Genomic DNA, 25210 nt, shown 5'->3' with positions numbered 1-25210 from the left:
CTGGGCCCCGGCCTCGCCGTCCCCACCAGAGGAAGAGGCGCGTCCCTGCCGGTGGCGGCCAGCCAATGGAGGCGGTCTCAGAGGCCCCCGCAGCCCCCGCAGCCCCGCGGCCCCCCGCGGCCCCGCACCCCCCGCCGGCCCGCCCGCCCCGAAGATGCGGACCGCCGTCAACGACTGGCCAGCCTGCCTGCTGTGGCATGCTCAGCCCAGCCAGCCCCAGCCTGCTACATTCAGTCGCTCGCCGGCCGCCTTGGGAGAGAGAAGTGCCGGGTCGTGCGCTGCGTTCGTGCGTGCGTGCGTGCGTGTGGTGCGAGCGTGGTCGTGCGTGTGCGAGCGTGATGTGAGGCTCACGCCATGAGGCTGAGCGTGTGCAGTGGGTGGCAGTGCGTGCCCCCGAACGTCCCCGACCATGAGGACTACCTAGCGAACCCTTCGGACCCTTCGGACCCTGTGGACCCTGTGGACTCTGCGGACCCTTCGCTCGTGACCCCTTTCAACCCTTCGCTCCGCAGGACTATCGCTGACAGGAGACTCTGCCGGACCGCCCCGCGGACGCATATTGCAGGTAGGAGCCACAGTCTTCCTTCCGGGGGAAAGGCAGGCCCAGCCGCCTCCGCCTTCATCTTCCTCTTCCTCCACCACGACGGCCACGGCCACTGCGACTGATAAAGCCGTGGCAAGCCGCGTCCTGTCATCCTGCCCCGATTCCCAAACGACTCTGCCTCCTTATCAGTGCATTTTTGCAGAGCTACTCATCTCATTGCCCCTGTAACCGAGTGTACTACGCACACGGCAGAAAGGGTGTGTGCGTGTGTGTGTGTGTGTGTGCGCGCGCTTGCATGTGAGTAGTAGTGCCTGCCTGTGTGAGTGAGAGAGAGAGAGGGGGGAGGGGGCGTGAGGGAGTCCGCGCACATGCGCCGGAGTGTCCCCGCGTGGGCGACAACGCGCAGCACCGCGCCACCGGTCCTCCCCGTTCCGGCCGCCGCCGCCGCCGCCGACGCCGCCGTGCAAGACTGTTGCGACGTGTTGCGATCCCTTAATGTCTCTCTCTCACACTCTCTTTCCCTCTGTCCGTCTAATACGGCGCAACGCCCCGCCGTGCCCGCCGTCCCCGCCGCCTTTCGCGTCATTCATCGGCATCGCCAATCGGATTTCGTCGTGCACGTGTTTCACGTGTTTTGTGGACGTTTCGGGGCCCGGCAGCCCGGCGCGACGTTTACGCCGTGACAGGTTATAAACTCAACGAGCGGGCAACGACATAAACAATAACAACCACCACCACCACAACAACAACAAGTGGTCGACGACGACGACAACAACCGCCAAAGGTCTGCGGGCGACACGCATTGCACGAAAACCGTTTCTTGTTGCGTGACATCGTAAGGCTCACCGTCACGAGCACTGCACTAGAAATCCCGCTGGCGGACATAACTCGATATCCCTTTTTTCTGATCCGTTTTTGGCGCCTTGATTTACAATCAAAAGTAACCTCGTTCCTTGGCGGAGCAGGCGGAGCCGTCCGGAGCAACAGGAGACGTCAATGTTGTGTCATTCCTCTCTGATGACACACGAAATCGGACTCAACTGTTTTTTCCACCCCATCACTCTCCGCGCGCCTCGACAACGGCGGCGTGCTGCGCGCAGCACCCTTCTCCACTGTCCCTTTTTAATTTTTTTCGGAACGCTCTGATTTTGGTCGCGTCAACCCGCCATAAATATCCCCATAAATGACGCAATGGGCCGATGGCAGCCGATGGCAGCCGATGGCAGCCGATGGAGATGGCGCGGGTGGAAAGGCGAGCAGGCGGGCGTCACGCCGGCCAGCGACCGGGCCATCGGGCACATCGCTCCATTTGGGGGCGGACCGCCTTCGGCAGGCACTCGGCCGCCCGAAGTCGCCCGAAGCGCGGAGCGCAGTGTGGTGTTGACTTCCGGGTCCGCGGGGCGAAGCGCGCCGAAGTACTATCAAGTCTCACGGTGAAGCCTCACGGTGAAGCACGGCGCTGCGATGCAGGCCGCCAAGGGGTTGTCGCGTCACGACAAATGGAAGGAAAGCCGATCCGAAAAACACGAAAGCTGATTAAACAAACTCGCACCGCTGCACACAATAAACAAACCGAACCCTTTTGTTGGACCAACGAATTACAACGGAGAAACACCGTGTCCGACCGCGTCCGGCCGCGCGCACGTGCGCGGGGAGAGTGTGACAGTGTCACAGAGTCACTCTGTCACAGTGTCACACTATCACGGTGTCTCTCGGTGTCACACACGCAGCGAGTGAGACGGGCCGGAACGCCTCGGAGTGTCCCACGGGTGCGATCGAGGTAAAAATTGGAGAGGCCGGCCCTGCGTGGCCCTGCGTGGCCCTGTGCGTCCGTCCCTGCGTGGCCTGCCGGCCTGCCTGCCCCAGCGCTGCAGCGAGGTGAGGTGACACCTGAAGGTGTCTGGTCCCGGCACCCCGGCCTGGCGAGCCTGGCCCACTCCATTCAAGGCGTGTAGTCAAAAACCTCGCCTTGTTGTAGCGGCCGGGCATTGTTTGGCCCATTTGGCCATCGGCTGGGCTGCGCGGGGCTGCGTGGCTTCACAGGCTTCACAGTGTGCAGGCCGGCCCCGGGCCCGGCCATCGCCAGGACTGCCTCTTCTTTCTCCAGCTAATACTCGGAGGAGCAACAGACACATCCTGGGACACGTCACCCTGCCGCGCCGTCTCGCTCGCACGCACTGCGACTGGAGAGAGAAAGAGAAACCGCACTCACGCCGTGTCGCTGTGCGTCGATGTGCGTGTTGTTGTCTCACTTGCACTTACAACAAAAGCGTAAGGGACTGAAAAAAAAAGAATTTGAGTTAGAATTATGCCTAAAAAGTCGAAGCATGTCATTTTAAAACCAAGATTGCGAAAACGATCAAGTCAGGATTAAGGTCTTAGTCTGCACATTTTTTTTTTCGCGAATTCCATTCTATTCTGAAGCAAGTTGCAGATTCCTCACGCGGTGGGAAAAAGGTGCGGTGTCACATTTGGGCGCCCCCGCGCCGCACACTGCAAAAAAATAAATTCATCATGAAGAAAAAGGATGACCGAAAAACAGGGATGAAAAAGTCCCGAGATGGCATGCAGCCACCCATGCCGCTGTCTGCGAGTGAAGGGGTTTGAAGGCTCGCCCCCTCCGGGACTCCGGGCATCACCTCCAGGCGGGCCACTCTGGCGGGCCGGCGCGCGGCAAGGCCAGGCGAGGCTCGGCCATAAACATGTTTTGTGGATCCAACCCGAACACCTTTGGTGCTTTGCACCGTGTATTGGAATCGGTAATATATCATTCATTCCGAGGCGACTTGCCTGGTGGCCCGCGCGACCAGCGCGACCACGCCGCAGTGTAGCGGCGCAGCGGCCGACCGCACAGCGAGCGCCGCGCTGTCTCTTTTCAATTTGCTTGTCGAAGCCTGGACGGCCAAGCGCCGAGTCCAGCGCCGCCGCGGCCGTCACCGCGTCGAAATCGCCTCAGTTCGGCTCGCGACAAGACTTAGACGCGGTGGAGTCGTTGCCATTCCCTGGCGGTGGCGGCCGGTGGCGGTGGCCGGCGGGCCGACCTCGCCGTGACCCACATCGCGGGTCGCGGGCCGAGCGATGAACCGAGCAACCTCTAGGGCAACCCGACGCCCGCCACGTGGCGCGTGATGCGTGGCTGCGTGTGCGTGCGTGTGCGTGCGTGTGCCGCCGCCGAGGCACGGCCCGGCACGGCCCGGCACGCCACGACAAGGCATCGCCCGGCCGATATCAGGGTGCCCTTGCCGCCGGCAGAGGACGCGCGAGCGGACCGCCGCCGCCGTCATTGGACCAGGACGACCAGGACGCCGCCGAGGAGAAGAAAATAGTTTGTCCCGGTGACGCGGTGCGGGGGCACGGCCGGGCACGGCGCCGGCTCCGGAGTCCGGGGATGCCGAGCACGCCGCCGGCCGACGAGTAGGGACGCCGTCGAACCGACCCTCCGCGGCGTGAATCCTTCTGATAGTCCTTTCCCGGAGCCGGTTCCACCCCAACCCCAATCTGAATTCCGCCGCCCGTTCGCGCCCCGATCCGAATCCCGATCCCGAACCCGCGTAATTGGCGCGTAATTTCCAACAATCACGTGATTGCGTGTCGCTAGCGTCCAAGGAGGGCGTCGGCTGCACAGCGGCGCTCCCGCATTCAAGTCGCTCTTGTCGTTGTTGCTGCCGCCCGCCCAGCGCCCGCTTAATCCCATTCCGATTCCTCGCCAAAAGGCTGGCCAATCAAGGCTTGTCACTGCGGTGGCGCGGTGCCGCGGTGCCGCGCCGCCCGCGAGGTGCCCGTCACGTCATGCATCACTCTCTTCTGGTCGTGGCGCGCTGGTGCGGCGAGGCGAGGCTCGTAACCAGGATGGACGCGGCTGCGCGGCCCTAGTCAAATGGCCCTCGCCTTCCGAGAAGCGCGGCCCCCTCCCCCCCCCCTCCAGGGCCGAAACAAGGGCCGTGGGGCACTGCGCGTCCGTCCGGGCCTGCCTCGGAAATTAGCCGCGATTCAACGACAGCCGCCGAATCGGATGCAGGTCGAAAATGGGAACCGCGGGGCGAGGAGGCCGCGCAGCGCCCCGCGGGCCGCGGGCCACGTGGGCCCAGCGTGCTGCCCTGCAGTGTGCGCGCACGCACAGACACAACAACCTGCGCACGCCTCGGCTCGCCCCGGCCCGGCGCGGCCCAGCCGCGGCCTTCAACATGACACTTGTTGATATTTGCGTTGAGCCCTGTGCTGCCCTGTGCTGCCTGCGCCTCGTGTACTGTGCCGCCATAGGCCGACGCCTCTCTCTCGCCCGGCTCCGCTTACACGCTATCATCGCCATCCTCTCCACCTCCTTCGCCTTCGCCTCCGCCGTCCGCCCCGCCGGCCGGCCGGCCGCGCGACCGCGTAGACCGCGCGGCTGCAAGCCGCAGGGAGCGCCGTGAGCGCAGGCAGCCCGCTCCGCGCGCGTCCGCGCCGCTTGCCTATCGGCAGGCGGTTCGCCGTGCCGCCGCCGGCCGCGGTCCGCGCCACCGCCATGCCACCGCCACCGCCGGCCGCGCTGGAAAGACAAAGACGCCACGTCACGCTGTTCCAAGGTGTTGCTCCAGTCCCACTCGGCGTAATGCAACGAGTGGCGGAGGCTTTCACTGCGTGTGTGTGAGAGTGGTGAGTGTGTATGACCACTGAGATCATGCAGTCCGTCGGTTAGTCACTCTTTGGCGACAAACAGCGCGGCCGCGAGGCGGAGTTCGGGGTTCCCGTTTCTCGGCTTCCTCGGCTTCCCCGACTTGACGAGAGCGCCGCCCATGAGTCACGGCCCCGGTCGCGGCGCGTCGCGGCCCAGCTGGTCATGAGGCTCGCGCGCCAGTTTCGCGCCAAAAACTTGCACGTCTCGTTCCCTTTCCGACACGGTTTTCGCGTGCTCCGCGCCGGCGTCGCGTCGTGCTCGCGTGCTCTCCGCGCGTCGCCGCATTGCTGATACACTGCAAGCGGGCGCAGTGGCACCGCCATGGCACCGCCGAGTCAGCTGCGCCGTCCCGCAGACTGCCGCAGACCTGCAGATAGCGGCGCGTAGAAAAAGGTGAGGGGAGGGGGGAGGCAGATCGGCCAACGCACCGCGCCACCGTCTGCGCTGCAGTGGCTCCGCGACGCCACGCGTCGCGCCGTGTCTCGCGGCTCGCGGCGCCAGCAGGACTCGAAAATAAAATGTGACTCATTACCAAGTGAGTCGCGCTGAGGCGGCAGGCGGCTGGCGAGAGGGGAGTGGGGAAGGAGCTGCTTCTTCATCAGGAAATTTGGTGCGAGGTAAATAGAGAGTGAGAGGGGGGAGAGAGAGGGAGAGAGAGAGAGAGAGAGAGAGAGAGAGAGAGAGAGAGAGGGGGAGGAGAGGGGAGGAGAGAGAGAGAGAGAGAGGAGGGCGGGAGGGAAGGGGGCAGGAGAGAGAGAGCGGACCGAGCGTGTCGGCGGCACGACGCCCGCCCTGTTTTCTAGGAAGCGCGTAACAGGAGAGCCGACAGCTCAATAATCTAATAAAACTTGTGGCCATTGGCATCGGAATTATTTTTCGTGACGATTTGGTGCGGCGTGGAAGCGGGAGGAGGAAGTGGCGGGTAATGGGGGCTCTTTCCGCGGGGAGGGGATGGGGGGGGGGGGGGAGTTCCGCTAGCCCGGACCTTCCCGGACAGCTCGGACGGCGCGGACTGCAGTGCAGAAGCGGCAGGGCGGGGCAGGGCGGGGCAGGGCGGGGCAGAGTGACTCCGGACAACGCTTCCGTCGCTCTGCTTCGCACTCTTGGGTATGGGGCGTTCCCCATCAGGTGCGAGGTGAGGGGGACAGAAGCTAGAAGTTATGGGAAGTTGGCGTTGGCGGAGATCGAGGGCTTGATCCGCTGCCCCGCTATCGCTCACCCCCGCAAAGGAGCGCCGCGTCGGCAGGGGGGGGGGGGGGGGGGGGGTCGCAGTCTCCGCGTCGCTGCAGCGACCACCTCGGTGGTGCCTCGGTGCGACAGGGTCAAGACTTCAATCACGGTTGGACACCCCCCACCTCCACCCACCTCCCCTCGTCCTCGTCCGCGTGTGCACCTGGGTATAGTAGTAATAACAAGTGGCTCAAAAGTAATAAGGAATCTGTCCCGGTGCTCCATTAGAGGCACGGTCGCCCCGCCACCGCCCCGCCACCGCCCCCCACCACGGCCCCTCCTCGGTGCGCCCGTGGGCCCCGTGGGGCTGCAGCGCGATTCCTAGAACGGCTAGCAGCAGCATCGGACGGGCTGCCTCCGGCTCGGCGCGATGCACTCTCTCACGACGCCGCGCCGCGCTCCGCGTCGCCCGCCCCGCCCGCCCCGCCCCGCCCCGCCCCGCGTCGCCCGGCCGGCCACGCAACCCGAGAGGTACGCCGCGCGTGTCGCGGGATCATAACGCGGAAAAGGACCCAGGTCGCGAGATCACACACACACACACACACACACACACACGCACGCACGCACCACACACACACACACACACACACACACACACACACACACACACACACACAGGGACCGCGTCAATGAAAGACCGCGGGGAAAGCACTGGTGGTGCCGGCGACTGGCGGACCGGGCCAAGACGCGTGCCAATTTGAGGGGCCCTTGGTGGCGTCGCTGCGGTTGGGGGCCACCGGGCACCGGGCCGACACTCCGCGACAACTCAGGGTCTGGCATCGCGCGGGATGAGGCATTGCTGATACACTGCAAGCAGGCGCAGCAGGCCGGCCGGGCTGGGATGCCGCCGATGCTGGATGCTACGCACTCGCCGAGACGCCGCGGCGCGCCCTGACGGACGGCTGCCTCTCCCAATCAAGCAGTGGCGGCCGCCAGTGTTCGGACTTTGATTTTGGCTTGGCTTGGCTTGCACCAGCATTCCGCGCACCGCGTGTCTCCCAATCAGAACGGGCCGTCGTGACCTGCCTGGCACTGCCCGCCACTGCTCGGCACTGCCACGCCGCGAGCTGTGATTGGCTCAGCTGCCCCGCGCCCGCACTATTAGTCCAGATGGATCGCCAAGTCGGATCTCAAATCACGCGCCCTACTCTGGAAATAAAAACGTGGACGTTATATTGATATCCAAGTTGAAAATTTGATTTCATTTGGATTGATTTTTTGTTTGTTTTGGGAGGCTAGCCTCCGCTAGGTAGTACTTCCTGTTTCCTTGAACCGCGAAACTCGTAGCTACGCCCAGTGATTGTCTCCGTTATTCGTACCCGTTTCTCACGCGCTATTCCCCCCCGTCCGTCCTCCGTCCGTCTGTCCGTCCGCCTGTCTGCTTGTCCGAGAGTCCATCCGTCCGTCCACGGGGCGGGGCGGGGCGGGGCGGCTGGCCGCGTGATTAGACATGCCCGATTACAGGCTGGCCGGGATGGACGGACTCGTGCTGGTTGTCATCTGATCGGGCCTCATTAATGCCCCCTTCTTCGCCTCGCCCTGCGGTCCTGCCCCTTCCTTTCCGCCTCCCTCCTTTCCCACTGCACTGCAACCTGGGCAAGCTGCAAGGTGCGTGCGTCAGTGCGTCGCCGCGGTGCCACCGGCGTGATTTCGAGTTTTCGATTTTTCGGTGTCGGTGCGATTGGTAAGTCCGTCCGAGTCCTCCCTCTGAGTCTGGGCTCTGGGCGAGTCTGCCCTAACCGCGACAGACGGGCAATAATCGGGCAGGCCGCGCCGCCGCGCCGCGCTTGCGTGTCAGTAAACGCAGCGTAATGACTGAGAGGACTGAGACTGAGAGGGCCTCGCCCGGGACTCCGGGACGGACTCGCCCGGGACGGACTCGGTCGGGACGCCGCAGATGCAGCGGCAGATGCAACGGCAGATGCAGCAATTGCAGCGAGAATGTCTCCGGAGCGCCGAGGAGGCCGAGAAGCCGGCCGGCAGCGCCACGGCTGCGTTCGGCCGCCACCAGGCCGCCACCACGCGTGCTGCACGTGATGGCCGTGATGGCGTACGAAGTACGAAAGGCTACCGGTTCGGCGAGGCACGGCGTGTCGTGGCACGGCGCGCCACGCCACGGCAAGGCAGACGGGGTGAATTCCAACCGAGATGTCAATTACCGAGGAATCGGCCCCAAACTTTGGAAAGCCACCCAATTGCCCCGCCGTCCCGCAGTCCGCCAGAGGCCTGTGTGGCGCTGTGTGGCGGCCCCCCCACCGCCCGCCGCCCTGCGCGCCCTGCGCCCTGCACCAGGCACCAAAGGGCGAGCGTTTCGAACTTTGGCGCGGCGCTTCGCTTTCTTTTTCGGCCAGGAGGCTGGGGGCGCGGCCGCAGCATCAGGGCGTCGTGTGTGACGTCCGCGGCCGCGCGTCACTCATTCATGACCTCACGGCTCACGGCGGCCGAGGCGCGTCCTGTCCCGCTTCGTCAATATTTGCACGCGGGCGGCGCGGCCACCGCCACACCATGCACCTCCCAGTGGTGGCCGCGCCTGCCGTGATGCAGTCCGTGATGCGGGCCGTGATGCAGACCGTGATGCAGGCCGTGATGCAGGCCGTGATGCAGGCCGTGACGAGAGCCTTGATGCAGACCGTGATGCAGGCCGTGATGCAGGCCGTGATGCAGGCCGTGATGCAGGCCGTGATGCAGGCCGTGATGCAGGCCGTGATGCAGGCCGTGATGCAGGCCGTGACGCGAGCCGTGATGCAGACCGTGATGCAGGCCGTGATGCAGGCCGTGATGCAGGCCGTGATGCAGGCCGTGACGCGAGCCGTGATGCAGACCGTGATGCAGGCCGTGATGCAGGCCGTGATGCAGGCCGTGATGCAGGCCGTGATGCAGGCCGTGATGCAGGCCGTGATGCAGACCGTGATGCGGGCCGTGATGAGGCCGTGCTGGCGGGGCCGGCTCAGCTCCCTGCGGCTCATTTGCCGATGCCGGCGAGCCAATCCGCTGCACCGCGGCGAACCCGCTCCAATGGCTTGCGTGCAGCGTCCGTGCGAGAGAGACGGCCGACTTGTCAGACAGGCCGAGAAGGCCGAGCCGCCGAGCGGCCGAGCCCTGTAGCCTTGTGGCAGGGCGGGCGTTACTCCGTCCTGCGGGCACCGCCCCGCCTCGCCCCGCCCCGCCCCACCCCGCCCCGCCTCGCAGCGTCAGCCAATTGCATGCTGAAACCCTACTCCGCGGGCACACTGCAACAAACACTTACGGGGCGCGGCGCGCTGAAAAGCGCAAGCTAATTGAGCTGTCAGACGGGCGGCCTGGGCAGGTAAGCGCTGCGCGGCTTGCGTTAGTACGCTAGCGTTAGCAAAGGTTAACAGGGTCACCGCGCACCGGTAAGGTGATCGGCCACTCCGCGGGGGGCAGCGCCATGGCAGCGCCGTCAGTGCACCGTCAGTGCGCCGTCAGAGCGCCGTCCTGCAGTGCAGACTGAACGGTGCTTCGTCACCACTGACTCTCGTGCACCCCACCGCCACACGAGTGCGAGAGAGACAGAGAAACGTAGCGCTGTTTAGGAATCGTCCTGCTGGGCCAGGGCGTGGCGCAGGCGTGGCGCAGGCGTGGCGCAGGCCGCAGGTAGGCAGCCCCGCCCGCCCGGCCCGGCCACACCGCGATGCGCGACGACACCGTCGAGCGATCCGTCGCGACGCGCAGCTGCAGCTCTCGGGGCGTGCCCATGTGCTGCACATCGCACTGCTTCCCGTGCTGGCATCGCTAGCATCGGCAGACCGCGCACGCCGCGCGCCAACGAGTCGGATCAACAACAACATCAAACAATAAGACAGGACAGGACTCAAATTTTCATCCCACCGCGCAAGCGAGCGCGCCTGACGGTCATGACACGTCTCTGTGTATGTCTAGTGTTTGTGTGTGTGTGTGTGTGAGTGCGTGCGCGCAAGTGTGTGTGTGTGTGTGTGTGTGCGTGCGTCTGTCTGTGAATACGCGTGTGTGTGTGTGTGAGTTATTCGTGTGCGTGCAAGTGCGTGCGCAGCGGGCGTCTAGTTACTGCAGCTGTGCGCGAAGCTTGGTCGCAGCGATCTACCCGCTGAAGCAATCCTCCGGCTACAGCGTGTTTCCTTTTTGTTGCAGCTGCCCTGGGGCTGGCCATGCTCCTGGCGTGCTCCTTGGCGTCGCGGCCCACGCAGGCGCACCCCGCGGCGGGCGCTGCCGGCGTGGCGGGCCGTGGCGGCGCGCGCTGGCCCGCCAGCCGCGCCGTCGGCCCGCCCTGGGCGTCCCTGCGGTCCCTGCCCCGACACGCGGCCCGCCACGCCCGCCACGCCGCGGCACGCGTGCCGCCCCGCGTGCAGGCGCGGCAGCCGCACTGGCCGCGACAGCCGTGGCAGAACCCGTGCGGCACCTCCGTCGCCCTGGCCCCCATGGCCTCCCCCGCGCGGCAGCCCCGCCCCAACCGGACGAACAACGCGGCCAACGCGGCCAGGACGCAGGTGAGTCTGGCCGACAATGGGCACATGGGCGCCGAGCGCCGTCACGGGGTGCAGCAGCAGCAGCGGCGCGGCCCGGCCAGCGTGCGCGGGGTTGCCTGCGTCTGACGGCGAACCCGTGACACCACCTGGCCTGGCGCAGCCTGGCGCAGCCTGGCGGCGACCTGTCTGTCTGCCAGTCCGTCTGCCAGTCCGTCTGCCCGCCGGGCTGTTCGTGCGTTGCGCCGCCAGTGCTACTCAACTCTTTCGTTTAATAACGTCCGCTGGTCCGCTGGTCCGCTGGTCCGCTGGTCCGCGGATCGGTCGTCCGCTCCCTAACGAGCTCACTCTCACGGTCCCCCCGTAACGTCTTCGCCTTTTCCAGGATTTCGACTGGACCTCGCCCTCCATGGACGGCGGCAAGAGCTGGAGCCTGCGCAACGTGCGGAAGCTGATCCGCATCGCCAAGGACCACCTGCGGCACCGCAAGAAGCACATCCACCAGGTGTACGCGTCCGTCAAGGTACTCACCAACAAGTACTCCTTCGACTGGCTGCCGCAGGAGCAGATCCCGTGGTACCGATCCGAGATCACCTGCCTGGACCGCGACACGCAGGTAGGCACGGCACTGCGAATAGTGGGGCCTCGCCCTGCCTCGCCCTGCCCGACATGCGGACGCGCGATGCATCCATGGACGCTCACCCGGTCACCGTCTTGTTGTGCAGGCCGCCCTGGTGCTGCCCGTGCTGCGCTCCGCGCTGCAGAACTTCTCGGCCACGTTCGTGGAGCTGCAGAAGGCCAGGCGGTGGACCATCGACAGCCAGGGGAACCGCTCCCTCATCATCGGCGAGCTGGCCAACCACGTCGAGAGGGTGAGTTCCAATTTCCGCCAACTTCTCGCCAAAGATGCAAAACTGACGATCCCGTTGTGTCCACAGATGCTGTGCGAGGTGGAGACCGCCATGCAGGACAGGTCGCTGACGCTGCCCGTGACCGGGCTGCCCCCGGACGGGCTGGCGGGCGTGGAGCCGTCGCGGCTGAACCCCGACCCGGACGAGACGAGCGCGCTCATCCAGGACTGGGGCGTGGTGTCCGCCTACACCAACGCGCTGCACGGCTGGGCGCTCATCCTGCGCGAGCTGGGCCACGCCCCCAAGGTGCGCCGCGGGGACCCGCCACCCGCGCCCCCCGGCCCCGGAGGCTGCCCGGCGCAGGCCAGGCCCCACCGCCTGCACGGCACCCGCCCCGGCCGCCACCCCGGCCGCCACCGCAACCCCCTGCGGCGGAAGCAGCGCCGCCACCCAGGCGGGGGAGGGGGCGGGCCGGGCGGGCCCCTCGGCCAGCCCAAAGTGGGCGGCGGCTCGGGCGGCGGCAAGGGCCTGGACGCGCGGCGTCGCCGTCGACGGCGGAGGAAGCAGCGCGAGCGGCGGCGGCGGCGGCGCAGGCTCATGGAGGAGATGGCTAAGAGGAACGGGGGACGGCCGTGGCCGACGAAACCCTCGGCGAAGGCCTCCGCGAAGCCCTCGGCGAAGCTGTCGATGAAGCCCCCGGCCAAGCCGACCAGACACGGCCAAAGCAGGAGTCCTGCCCGGCCGCTGAAGCATCCCCATCATCATCCCCAGCATCCCCACCCCCACACGCCGCGGCTCTCCAGGACGAATGACTAGTAGGACTAGGTTCATGGTTCTCGGTTAGACTTTACAACGGCTCCGTCAAGCCTCCCACTATTTATTTTCTAGTGAGGTTGGAGCGACCTGGCAGGGACGACCAGGCACCTGGCGACGGTTTGGCTTCAGTGCCCCTTTCGGAGGAAAGGCTACTGCAAAGCCCTTCGTCCCCTTCCAACCTTGTTAGTACTGCGGAAACTTTTTCGACTGACTCCCCAACCCAACGCACATTCGTTGCTTTCGGGATCGTTCATATGGAGTTCAAGTCTTCCGATTCGTTGTGCAGATTTTCGTAGCACTGTCGACTGATATTTTTACGTGATCCCTCAACGCGTGCCCTTCCTAGTGTGATGTGTCTTATTAGAACCCACATCAAAACAATTTAAATCGTACTTTAAGACATTGCACTAGTCTGATGCTTTGTGTACATGCTAAACATGCCACATGAGCTTGTACATTGTTAAAGTTCCTTAGCTGTAGTCCTTTTATATATATGACTTGTACACTTGTTATTTATTTATATTTATGTTGAAGTTTGCCGCATGTTTAAAAAATCTGTAATGGCAACACTTCTGTAATAATATTTAATTTTACGATCCTGTACATTCTTTCTCAATTTATGTGTACAGGAATCTTTTTTTTGTGTGTTTTTTTACTCGTTTTGTACAAATTGTATAATTTATTGATATTTTTTTTGCATTTGGACGTAATGGCATGTTTGTATATATATTTATTTTCCAATATTTCTACTTTATGGACTCTAATATCTCTATATCTGATTAATGGTTGCAAGCCTGAATTCTAAAGCACTCCTTCCTATTTTGTGTTAAAATGTGTTTGTTACACTATCTCTCTTTCGGTTTAGATTGAGTATTGGTGTAGAATTCTTACCTCAGCTGATTTTATGTCGTTGTCAACTGAGCAATGTCAAAACTGTGATTTCTAGGCAAGAATGCTGGCCATTTAAAGTGCATCCTAAGCACTAGGGCCACATTTGTGCGTAATTTCTGTGATAAATCATTTAGTGTAAGATTTAGATGAGTGTACTTAATGTAGGAGATCTGTGTTAGCAGTATTATTGTGAACAAAATATGACAAAAACGAACTGAAATAGAATTACAGTATGTATATCCGTGACTGCAATGTTTTGATGTTTGTGAAATTATTGGTCTCGAGGTTTTATTTTGACATCATTAGAAACAGATCTAAATTCGCAGAGTAGCAGTACATAGCTGCTGTAACTAGATACCTTTTGTACATTAAGCTCTATTTCTGTGAGAAGTTCAAACTGTTTTTTTTTCTCTCTCTCTCTTCACTTAGTGCAAATATTAAGTAGAGTAGTAGTGTGATGTATGCTGTACCTGTTTAAAGTTTAAAGGGACCAAATTTTGATGTTGATGTTCTTTCGTTGAATTCAGTCCTGCCACCGTCAGTGTCTTCCCATGTTTTAGGTGTCCTGCGTAGAATGTAGTTTCAATTTCAATGTTACTCAATATCCACCATTGTTCAATGTAGACCAATATCGGTTGTAAGACCCAGTGGGACCCACAAGTACGGAAGATACTTCAAATCACATTTGGCGAGACTGCATTACAATAAATTTAATTATTTCTCCAGTTACCGGACCCGCTATACTGATTTCATTTTCCTCAACCCAATCGATTACTACAAGATATTCCAGTCAGACGCCCTCAGCTAAGAGAGTGGAGGGGGTTGCCTTGCCTCCGGGAGGCTTCGGATCCGAAGAAAAAAAGGGGGTGCTTCTATGCTACACGCCTGCCTCTGAAGGGTAGAAGCGCGTTCGTGACGCGACAGGACTGAGTCGCAAAGACCGGCTCAGACATAAAATGTTAAAAACTAAACGAGAATCGATCGAACGACCCCAGCAACGCCTTTACAACCCAGACAGACCACCACGGCACTTGATCTAATCGGGGTGATGCGACGGTTTTGAACCGCACTCGAAGAGTCAGTGAAAAAGCATTGAATAGGTGTTGGGGGTTGAACGCCGATCTCGAGAGTCCAGTCTAGACGCCTCTGCGAGCAGCCACGGCTCGCATGCGTAGACGCGTCGGGCCCCAAAGTGGAATCCGGGAATCGACTCCCCATATTTCACATCCTTTTCCGACTGGCAAACCTGAAGGAAAGAGAGGGGGGGCAGTACCCGACAGGGCAGAGGCGTCTGAACCTGACCATTGTGTTGCGATGATGGAATTCGCTAGGATGATGACTAGCTCGTGCAAATCTAAGGGACAACGACGTTGGCAGCAGCAGAGGACAGTAAGGCCTCATATCGCGCGAACACACGCAGACCGAAACCTCCGTCTCTCGAACCAACAACAAAGCAATGGAGATCTAAACGTGCCGCTGGGGATCTAAATTGGGTGATTGCTGCTGCGTCCGATCAGGTGTGCCCGAGTGGAATCCTAGAAAGCAGGCTTTAGTGGCATCACGCATGAGTCGGTAAGAGGGGGTGGAGGTAGGGAAAGGGGGAGAGGGGAGGTGCCAATTGGTGATCAAGCCCCACGCCGAGCCCACCGCGCCGCAGCGCGCCGCAGCGCGCCATGACGTCAGGGAAGTACTTCCGTTCCGGAACAGGCTCGGGTAAATATTGCTCAGCCACGCGTGTGCTAAATCTATCGCGAGACGAGATGGCAGTGTCCGAGGAAGACTGAGACGGTGCCAAACAATCCTTTAAAATACAATACAAGGCTCCACTGTGAGAAAAAAGTACGGAAAAAGTACGGAACATGTCTGGTCAATAATTTGCCTGGGACGTCCGTACTTGCCAACTACGGAACGTTCCGTACTTTTTTTCCGTACCCATACATGAGTTCATATGGAGTAAGTACGGAACGTTCCGTACTTTTCTCCGTACCTCCGTACTATATTTTTCTGTACCATTTCCGTACAAAAGTACGGAACCTTTTACAGTGTCCGGCTCCCACAGCATCCAGCATGACTGTGTACATTACATTCTAAAACGGACGTGAAGAGCTACAGAAGTTCTCAAACAGCTCTTCGCATGTTGCGGAAAGAAGGGCCGGCTGCCACGAGTTGCGCGAATGCGGTTTGAGACGGTTTGGGGGCTTCCCTCGTTCTTCGTGCTTCCGCATACCGTCACAGCGGAATACCGGAATACTACCTAATTGTCCAGGATCAATTCATAACAACCTAGACAAAGGCTGGAGAAACTTCCTCGTACACGCACACTTTTGCACGGTTCACACACACACTTTGGACGGACGGACGGACGGACGGACGGACTCAGCCCCGTCTCTCACACAAACCAAAACAAATGCTCACGTGAAAGTGATGGGTCGGCAGCATTGAGCACAATGGCCCTATCGTGACAAGAGCGCCTGGCTGGCCTGGGCCTGGCACGGCCTGGCGGGCTGCGGCGCGCGGCCACGGCGGCGGCGAGGGCCTGAATGACAACGCCCGAGGGGCTGAATGACCGAATGACTACGTGGAGGCAAGGGGTGACAGACTGTGGCAGCAAAGGGCTGCGACGCCGCGATGCGCCGTGGAAGAATCAGACATTTCCAGCCAGTTGCAGGTGTCTTGGCGGGCGAGTAGGCAACAAACCAACTTGCACGTAAATGAAACAATGATGAGTTAAAAACTAAAGGAAAGTGAGGGGTTGATGCCGTTGGCCTCGGCTTGCCATTGCGGCACCACACTGGAGTTCGGCAGGGCCGAGGCGCCACGGCCGGCCAGGGCCCACGGACCGGGCGGCGGCGCTTACCGCGAGCACTGCGTGGCACTGCGTGGCACTGCGTGGCACTGCGTGGCACTGCGCACTCCTTACGGCATGCTCGCCTATCCCATGTGACGCGCGGCCGTGCGGGCGCCCAACATAGCCTACACATCCTTGAGGGCTATTTCCGCGGATTAGTTCTTTGTTCCCGCTTCTCGGCCGTGCCGCGCCGTGCCGCGCCGTGCCGCGCTGTGCATGCTTTTGGCGACGTCGCGGGCCGCCCCGAACGCCCCGAACGCCGCCCTGCGCGACGAGGCGTGCCCCGGGGAGCCCCGGGCGTGCCCGCCACGCTATGTGTGTCACGTGGGCGCCAAGTAGAGCACGCCGAGCGGGCGGGCAGGCACGCAGCACGCCGCGGGGCGCTCGGCCCGGCTCGGCCCGGCCGGGGTGCCGGCCGGGGTGGTTAAAATAAATTGGCCGTTATTGTTTGGACTCCGTTTCCCAGCCGGCGTCGCGGTGCGTCGCGGTGCGTCGCGCGAGCCACGCGCCCCGTGGACAAAGGATAAGTTTCTGCCGCGGCCGCCGCGGCGTGACGTCCGTATCGAAAATACTCCGATTGCGCGCTAGGCCGTATTTCGGTCCCACAAAGGGAGGGTGCGGCCCGACGGCCGGCTGGGACCTGGCTGGGACGAGCAGACGGTGGAGCTGCCCTGTGACACAAGTGACACATAAGCCGTCTGATAGAAACGCCTACGCCCGGCGGTGGGAAGCCCTCGGGTAAAACAAAAACAAAACAATGCTTCGTTTTGTCAAGTCTTTTGAGCGTCTGACGGCGGCTCCGGCTTTTCCGCGCGCAGACTCCGCGGGCCGCCGCGACGACCACCACCTGGCCCAGCCCGGCGCAGCCCAGCCCGTGACGTCGCGGACGTGACGCGTGACGCGTGACTGACGTCACAGTGACATCAGCAGGTAAGTCCATCCTGGTTTAATTAGCACCTCGCCACCATGGTGCCTTCGCTCCCTCGCTCCTTCCTGCGGCGCTGTCCTGCCTGCCTGACATAGTCGCCGAGCAGCGACACCGTTTGCTCCGCGTGCTCCGTGATGCAGCGAAACGCGCGAGCGGCGTTGTGCAAACCGAGGCGCCGCCTGGCGCCGCCGAGACAGGGCCTTACTAAGGCCAGCAGTGTGAGGAGCAGGGCGTTGGTGACGACCGAGCGCGCGCCGCGTCCGTGCCGCGTCCGTGCCGCCCGCGCGACCTGGGAATTCCCTCCCCGGCCGACGGCCGTGCTGGAGCCTACTGGAGCCGCCGCCAGGCTGACTGCCTTTTCTCTCTCTCTCTTTCTCTCTCTCTCTCTAAGGGGTGCGAGAGAGACAGAACGGTGCAATCAGCCAGCAGGGGACCGAAGCACGCCCACGCCCCGCGCCGACCGGTCAGGACGAGGTCCAGGCGGACAGGCAGATACACGAAGGGAACGGCAGGGGTTGCAACGCGTGGCCCAGTTCGCTGGCCGTCACGTGTAAGGGCGAAAGTGCGAAAGTCAGGCAACCCATAGTGTGTAGCATATGCCGTTATGTCCAACGGCCGGTGGGTTGCCACTTGAGAAGTAGTAATCGCGATGCGCGACTTGTGTCACAGCGTCACGCCGGGCCGGCGGTGCCGCCTTGAGGTGCCGCGGTGCACGACCGGCGCCGGCGGCGGTGGGGATTGAAGGATGGAGCGGATGGAGCGGCCCCCGTTGCCCAGGTCTAGTTTCCCCGAGTTTCCCCCACCCCGTGGCAATAGCGCCGCCGGCCGAGATGGCGCGCGCACCCCCGCTCCGCGCACCCCCGCCCCGCACCCCCGCTCCGCGGCCCCACGGCCCCGCGGCCCCGCGCCACCTCGCCGCGCGGCCCGGTAATGACTAGGGTAAACACATGGCGCTTCTCATAAGCAGAATCCCCACGGCGCGGTGGTCACTGCCGCACGGCGATCCTGGCCGTCGCGACGCACCGCGACGCACGCACCCGGCGCACCTGCGGCAGCGACCCCGCGAGCGACGCCGACGACGACGACGACGACGGCGAGCACGGCGATAAGCGCGCAGCACTCCCAGCGCACTCCGAGCGCACCGATCACAGGGATGTCACTGTCACTCGGCAGGGCGGTCCGACGAGTTCGGCAACACCAGGACCTCGCCGGCATGGCGGCCTCCACGACCAGCACCAGCGCGCCGCGCACCGCGTCCCGCTGCGGCCCGCCCGGCACCTCCAGCTGCTGCAGCTGCTGCGCGCCGCGTCGGGCGGCCAGAGTGCGGGGTGAGTACGCCGACTGGCAAGCAGTCTGGAATAGTGTGGGCCTGCGAGGGTCGCGGACTGCGGCCGCCGCCAGGCTCGAAGGGAGGGAAACTCGAGAAACTCGTGCGTCCAGCCAACCGGGACGGCCTTCCATCTTCGCGAACCGCCAGCGCGCGCCAGCGCCGTCACGTGCCAGACCCTTCCAATTTCGAAACCATTAGGCCCTGAGGTTCTTAGGCGTCCTGAGGTCCTAGGGTCCTGAGGTCCCGAGGTCCTGAGGTCCGAAAGCGCTGAGGTCCTAAAGCGCTGAGGTCCTAAAGCTGAGGTCCTAAAGCGCTGAGGTCAAGTCCTAAGGGCCTGAAGTCCTGGGGTCCTGAGCAGTCCTGAGTTTCTGAGGTCACTGCAAGTGGTCTGCCCTCGGGTCTGCCACTTCTTGCACTCATTGAACGCGTCCAGCTGAAACTCACCATCACTCACTTAGATTTTCGCCAAAAAACGCCTGTGTAGACAATTTGTGAGACTGTCGCACTCAATGTATAATTTAAGTCAGTGGCAGATCTCTTGGGTCACAGCAAAGCCGTTGGCAAGTTCGCTTGCCACAAAATTGGCAATATCCGTTTTGAATGCCAAATATTGGCAAGCCTTGTTCTGAAGTGCTACTTCCTAGCTTGTCAAAATTTTGCATTCTAGGCGGCCGCCGGAGCGCCATATATTGGCATGGTAATCAAGATTCCGGGTCAAGGCTTGCCAATTTTGCGGCATCAAATTGCCAACGCGTTTTCTGATGGCCAATAGGTCATAGGCTTAGTTCTTGAGGTCCTGATAGCCTGCTTGCACAATTTTGCAAGGCGGCACCAACTGGTAAATTTTGTCAGTTATTCAAGATTCAGGGTCACAGGCTTGCAATTTTGCCAGTCAACTTGCAACGTTTTTACTGTTCCTTGAGTATAGTCTTAGTTCTTGAGTCTATTTCCAGCGTGTAAATTCTGTGATTCCAGGAGAAGCGCACCAAATTGCAAGTTTGGTTTCCACACTCGGCGTCAAGGCGTTCCATTTGTCGAAAGTAGAAGTGCAAATTTGTCCGAGGCAGCGTGGTCCCAGCCTTGTGGCTGCGCACAGAGCAAGGGGCACACAACTTCGGTAAATTTTGTACACCGTTATTTCAAATTCAAGTTGTTTCACGTTATTTCTCGTTACTTCAACGTTATTTTACGTTACTTCGACGTCTACGACGTTATTTCAGCGTTATTCCTCGTGATTCCACGGAAAACGCGCACCAAAATTCAAGTTTGTTTCCCCTCGGCGCAGAGGTATCCATTTGTACGAAAACGATAGAAGTGAAAAGCCGACGGCCGCGTGGCCCATGCCTTGTCGGCGTGCCCGACGCACTCGACTTACGGTGACGTCGCCAATCGGCAACAACAGAGCTTGCAGTGGGCGAGTGGGTGAGTGGATCCAAACTAGGCGACTCACTGCTGCGGCCCAGTCATCTTGCATTTAATCTCGTGCAGGATATAACACCTGAACGGTTAACGGCACTCGTCGATCCGGCCGCCCTAGTTGCAAATGCACAAACACTTTTCGGAAATGAACGTCTTCACGCGCTTCAGCAGTGAGTGGACTGACACCGTTCCAGATACAAGTGCCCGCGAAAAATGTCCACTCATTAAGTACCATTCTCGAGTGTTCGGTGGAGGGCCAGGGCCCACGCGCTGCCCACTGTCTTTCAGAGGCCCTAAACCGAGGGGCAACCACTTATGACTTATCTTCAAAGGAAGGGAGATTTCGCAAGAATTCGCGTCAGATTTCGTCCACTCAAAGTGTACTCAGCATTTCGCGAGTGGTTTGCTTTCTCGCCCTTAAACGCCTAGTCATGTGGCGCCCAGCCCCCAGCTCTCGGGCAGCTATGGCGCAAACCAACCCCCTAGGCGAACGGCCGCCGCACCCCCACTGTGACCCCGCCCCTCCTCGCACCCCCAACTGCAGCCCCGCGACACCCCCCGCGCTGCGTCGCCAAAGACCCTCTCAGCAGTGCAGGCCCAGGGCGGCCCAGGGCGGCCGTGCAACTCGGCTCCCCTCGGTCTTGGTACAATCCCGAGCACCTGTTCCCGCTGTCCCGCTATTTCGGGCGTCCGGTTTGCAGGCTGATTGGCCTAATGCGAACGTAATGAACGCAACGTTCCTTATCGCCGTAATCTACAATATCGCGCCTCGCCCCGCCCCGCCCCGCCTCGCCCCGCCCCCGCGGACCGGCGTCATCCAAACACTTCTTATCCAGGAAGAATTGCAACACGGTTTTGGAGCAGCAACGATGACTTCAAAACAGGCGCGGGTCCTGGATTTTCGGCAGGAGGGAGTAAAGCAGTGCGTGTTGCCTACTTGAGTGGTGATTGCTGCCTACCTTACATTACCGTTACCATTACCATTAAGGGCTAGACCACACATGATCGTATGCCATGGCGGCCTTCCTAGTACAGAAGGGTACCCGCAATACCCCTCCCCTTAATCCGCGCCTGCAACAAAAAGACCGGAAAGTTTGTGGTCGCAAATGATTTGCTGGACCAGAAGGCGGTCTTTGGGTCGAACGAATACAAACGAAAGAATATTTCATCGATTTGAAAGATTTCCGGCGTATCATCAGCGTAAAATTTAAAAAGAAACGGTTGAAAAGAATTGGTATGGGGGTCACGCGTTCGGTTCGAGTCCTGTTTAGCGACTCTGGAGCTCAAAACGCGTCTAGGATTATGGCCGCCTCCACCGGTCTTCTGGCCCGCTGTGTTTTGGTGTGAGGTAATGGCACGGCGCGCCCCGCCCCGCCACGGTAAATGACCTAACCGGCATAGCCGAGGGCATAGCGGACGCATAGCGGCGGCTATGTATAGTGCGGTAGGTTTCTGGCGGCCGGGGCCGCGGGCAGCCGGGGGATGACGGCCAGGCCAATCCGCGGAGACACCGCCCCTCGCTCTGTCTCTCTCGCACCCCCACGCGACGCTCCGTGAGTGCGAGAGAGGGCCAGGAAGACGAAGGCACTGTTCGAGCTGCAGTTGCACGGTTGCACTCGGTACCGCGACGCTCATCCCGGTCCCTGTTGTCATTTCCAGATAAGCCACGAGTGCTGCTGCTGGTGGCGCTGGGGCTGCTGTCCCAGGTCACCGCCGGCGTGGCCTTCCTGTCCGAGATGGAGACGCTGTACCACCTCGGCGTCCACGGCGGCCCCGCCGGCTCCAACTCGCTGCGCGTGCACCGCGGTGGCGGCGCCTGGCGGCGGAGGGGCGACGCGCCGCTCCGGATCATCGGCGACCTGGACCTGGCCAACGTAAGCCAAAGGGGCGATGGGCCGCGCAGGGGCCGCAGGTCGGCCGCAGGGGCCAAAAGACAAAGCGGACAAGTCTATATCCGGCCCATTACGGCCCCGACTATTACGTCGTTATTTCTGGACGCGTAATAATATTACGCGGGAGGCGCGCAAGAATAGGAGCGGTCGCTGTCATGGGGACACCGCGGACGCTCTCCACTCGGCCCGCCGGCCTCGTCGGCCCCCGGGGCCAGCGTGCATGCAGAGACGCGCCCACCGCCCGCGCCCCTGCTCCTTCCCCAACACCATGTACGGTGTGACTTTTACAGTGATCATATCGAATCACCCCAAAAAAAGTTTATCAGAAAATGGCGCCAAAATTTGTTTTCATTTTCTGGGCAAGGGCTCAATGTGCGCGAGTTAGTCGGGGGCCTCGTCTTCTCTAGGCTTTCTAGGGCATGGGCCTTGCCACCAGCAGTGTGTGCGCCGCCCGCCGCCCTGCCTGCGCCAGACTACGCCCCTGCCAGTGTACTGCCAGGCACTGCCAGGCACTGCCAGGCCACACAAAGCACGCACGTCTTGGAGTGGTCCAGCTAGCGGAGCTCCGCGCTCCTCCCGCCGACTGTGTGTAACAATGAACGCCTTATTTTCTCGCTGCCCCGCTTTCCATGTTCTTCGCAGTTCTTCGCGTCGATTGCGTAACCCTTGCCACGGCCTGGCCGATGCACACCCCGCCGGAGGGGGAATGACCCCGCCCTGCCCCGCCCTGCCCCGCCGCGACGACCAGTGCCGACACCGCCGACACTCCTGCGCCCCACAGTGGGCCAGAAGACCGGTGGAGGCGACCAAAATTCTTCGACGCGTTTTGAGCCCCAGAGTAGCTGAACAGGACTCGAGGCGAGGCGAACGTGTGACCCCACCAACGCGTTGCTCCCCGAGCGGAGAATCTATTGGTGGGGTCACACGTTCGATTCGGTTAGCGACTTTGGAGGTCAAAACGCTTCGAGAATTTTGTCCGCCTCCACCGGCTTTCTGGCCCACTGTGAGCCCTGCGGCCAACTCCTTAGCATTAGGCGGAATTTCGGAGTTTTTGACGGGTGTTGTTGTCCTTCCGCAGCTGCCCGTGCGTCTCCTCGGCCCAACGGGCCCCAGCGTCGTCACCACCGTGGAAACCCTCGAACGGTTCAACGAGGAGCCGGCCGTCGAAGACCGGCCCCAGGACCGTGCCGAGGAGCACACCGATGACGAGCACCGGGACGCGGCCGAGCCCGCGGGCGACAGCAACCAACTGGAGTTCGAGCAGCGCATCAAGAAGAATTACGCCGGTGAGGGGGACGCCGAGTATGAAGATGACGACGACGAGGAGTACGAGGACGGCGTCCTGGTGCCCGGCTCGCTGTCCCAGGGCAAGGCGACGGCACCCTTCTGGCACTGGCCCTGCGGACGCAGCGTGGACCTGGTGGTGGCGCCGGCGGGCAGGTCGCGCGCCAGGGGCCCGCCGGGCCACCGCAGGCCCAAGAGCGTGGGCAGGAGGATCAACGACGCCCTGGAGAAGGTCTGGAGGCAGCTCAACATGACCGTGCTGCACTACCGGCTGCAGCGCTTCGACAAGCTGTACTACCAGGTGAGGCGACATGACATGTAGTGGAGTAGTAGTTATAGTTTCACTTGGACCAGATGGAAGCGCGCATCCGGCGAGGCTGGCCTTCCAAGGCCGTGTTCTGCCGCCTGCCTTCTCGATGCGTTCGAGGACTCGTTCGAGTACTAGTGTACCGGATCGAATCCTGGCGGCCGGTATCTTCTTTATGAAAAGATGCCATTTTATCTGTATTTATCTATCCGTACATTGTCCACCGTCAGCGCCCCGCAGTCGCCCCACCTCGACAGGCTGGACAGGCGCGTTGCGCGCGTTGCGTCAGTTTGGCGAAACCGGCGCCAACGGTGGTTTTAGTTTTATCAGGGGCTCTCCACATTTGACGCCAGTCTCGTCACCGGGCTCACCGCCGCTTGCTTTGTAATGCCCACAGGTGGTGATCGGGGTCAACGAGGACCACTACATCCCCAGCTGGGTGCCGGACAAGGGGGACCTCCCCAAGCTCAGGCTGGACGACATCCGGTCGAGCCAGAAGGTGCGTACGGACGACGGCAACAACAAACTTACATACTACTGTAAAAACTTGCTCGAAACTAATCTGAAACGTGTCGATGCAGCTGGCCCACGAGTTGACCCGCATGCACACTCAGCTGCAGAAGTTTTCCGTCGCCCTGGAGCAGATGTCGGAGGACAACCGCAGGGACGACCCGCTGCGGCACGGCGCCCTGTCCAAGACCAAGAACTATGTCAAGATGGTTAGTAGGCGAGGAGAGTGGTGGGCCACGCGGCCGCGCCACACTTGAGCTTCACTCGTAGAGGTTAAGCCCCTACTTGGTACATTCTTCAATAGCCTAACAGTGATGGGGTAATGACGGTATTTGAACCCTGGACCTTGAACCTGCCGCAGCTGCTCTGCGAGGTGGAGTGGGCGCTGCTCTCGCTGGCCATCCCGCTGCCCACCGCCGTGCCCCGCGACATCATGTCTTCGGCGGAGCGCAACATCACGGACAACACGAACCGCGCGATCCGCGACTGGGGCGTGCTCATCAAGTACCGCGACTTCCTGCACGGCTGGGCCGACATCGTGGCGCAGGCGGGCCGCGAACGCGCGCAAGCCGAGGCCGCCGAGGCCTCCGACGCGGAGGGGCGCGCCGGCCACGTCGGCAGTCCCGGCAGCCCTGCGGCCGCGTCCGCGGCGGACGATGCTGGGTCGCAGGGGGGCGTCGGCGGGAGGGAGCGCCGCGGCGTCGGCGGGCGGGAGGCCACCGTCCACGATGTCCGGGTCTCTTAGCGCGGCGCCGCGGTAGTCGAGTGTAGCGCTCTATCTCTGTCGCACTCTAGCGGTGAGTGGCGAGCATTGACCTTCATGTAAAGGAAGACCAAGCAAGCTATTGCAATATCGCGTCTCGTTGCCCTCGCAGCGGGTGCCGTTCTCTTTGCCGCACTACTTGACCACCGCGGCAAAGTAGAACTGCACCCGTCAAAAGTCCTACGGCGAATGCGGTTGTATAGTGAGCGTACTTTGCAACAAAATTTTCCCATAATACGAATTGTTTTCAAATTTTCGCTTGAGAAACATTGGTGCTTCACGGAAAGCAATGCCGTTTTCACCATCCCAAAGAACACGAAACAGTCACGGTGACATCAAAAGGACATCATTTTGATGGTTTTTTCGTCAAGGTGTGACTCGAATGACTGCGTGTGACTTCTTAGTGACTTCAAGAATCAGCCTTGACCGACGCGTGACATGATTGTGACATAGACGTTTAAGTACTGAGAAAAACATTTG

The 25210-nt window shown here is 61.4% G+C and overlaps 2 protein-coding genes across 2 annotated transcripts; both read left to right on the top strand.

Moving 5' to 3' along the window:
* Window positions 1-255: 255 nt before the first annotated feature.
* On the top strand, window positions 256-13504 carry LOC117641063. Its single transcript, XM_034378167.1, has 8 exons — window positions 256-565; window positions 10560-10617; window positions 10678-10684; window positions 10805-10915; window positions 11277-11507; window positions 11617-11763; window positions 11830-12048; window positions 13424-13504. Exons 1-8 carry the CDS (start codon window positions 355-357, stop codon window positions 13502-13504), a joined length of 1065 nt encoding a protein of 354 aa, XP_034234058.1. The 5' UTR covers window positions 256-354.
* Window positions 13505-23302: 9798 nt separating this feature from the next.
* LOC117641061 lies at window positions 23303-25126 on the top strand. The gene is made up of 5 exons (XM_034378164.1): window positions 23303-23451; window positions 23855-23956; window positions 24039-24176; window positions 24329-24531; window positions 25102-25126. The coding sequence occupies exons 1-5, from the start codon at window positions 23401-23403 to the stop codon at window positions 25124-25126; spliced, it is 519 nt and encodes a 172-aa protein (XP_034234055.1). The 5' UTR covers window positions 23303-23400.
* Window positions 25127-25210: the final 84 nt, after the last annotated feature.

This window comes from Thrips palmi, unplaced genomic scaffold (assembly GCF_012932325.1).
Source record: "Thrips palmi isolate BJ-2018 unplaced genomic scaffold, TpBJ-2018v1 HiC_scaffold_15, whole genome shotgun sequence".
In the NCBI taxonomy this organism is placed as follows: Eukaryota; Metazoa; Arthropoda; class Insecta; order Thysanoptera; family Thripidae; genus Thrips; species Thrips palmi.
The sequence above is the reverse complement of the archived record's forward strand: the minus strand, read 5'-3'. Positions and strand labels throughout refer to the sequence as shown.

Bases quoted from the DNA above. Each gene is read 5' to 3' on its own strand.
- LOC117641063 (XM_034378167.1), top strand. From the start codon at position 355: ATGAGGCTGAGCGTGTGCAGTGGGTGGCAGTGCGTGCCCCCGAACGTC. The intron at 11,508-11,616 runs GTAGGCACGGCA...CTTGTTGTGCAG, and splicing joins GCCTGGACCGCGACACGCAG to GCCGCCCTGGTGCTGCCCGT. The intron at 12,049-13,423 runs GTGCGCCGCGGG...CTTTCGGTTTAG, and splicing joins AGCTGGGCCACGCCCCCAAG to ATTGAGTATTGGTGTAGAAT.
- LOC117641061 (XM_034378164.1), top strand. From the start codon at position 23,401: ATGACCGTGCTGCACTACCGGCTGCAGCGCTTCGACAAGCTGTACTAC. The intron at 23,452-23,854 runs GTGAGGCGACAT...TAATGCCCACAG, and splicing joins TCGACAAGCTGTACTACCAG to GTGGTGATCGGGGTCAACGA. The intron at 24,532-25,101 runs GCAAGCCGAGGC...TTTTTCGTCAAG, and splicing joins CAGGCGGGCCGCGAACGCGC to GTGTGACTCGAATGACTGCG.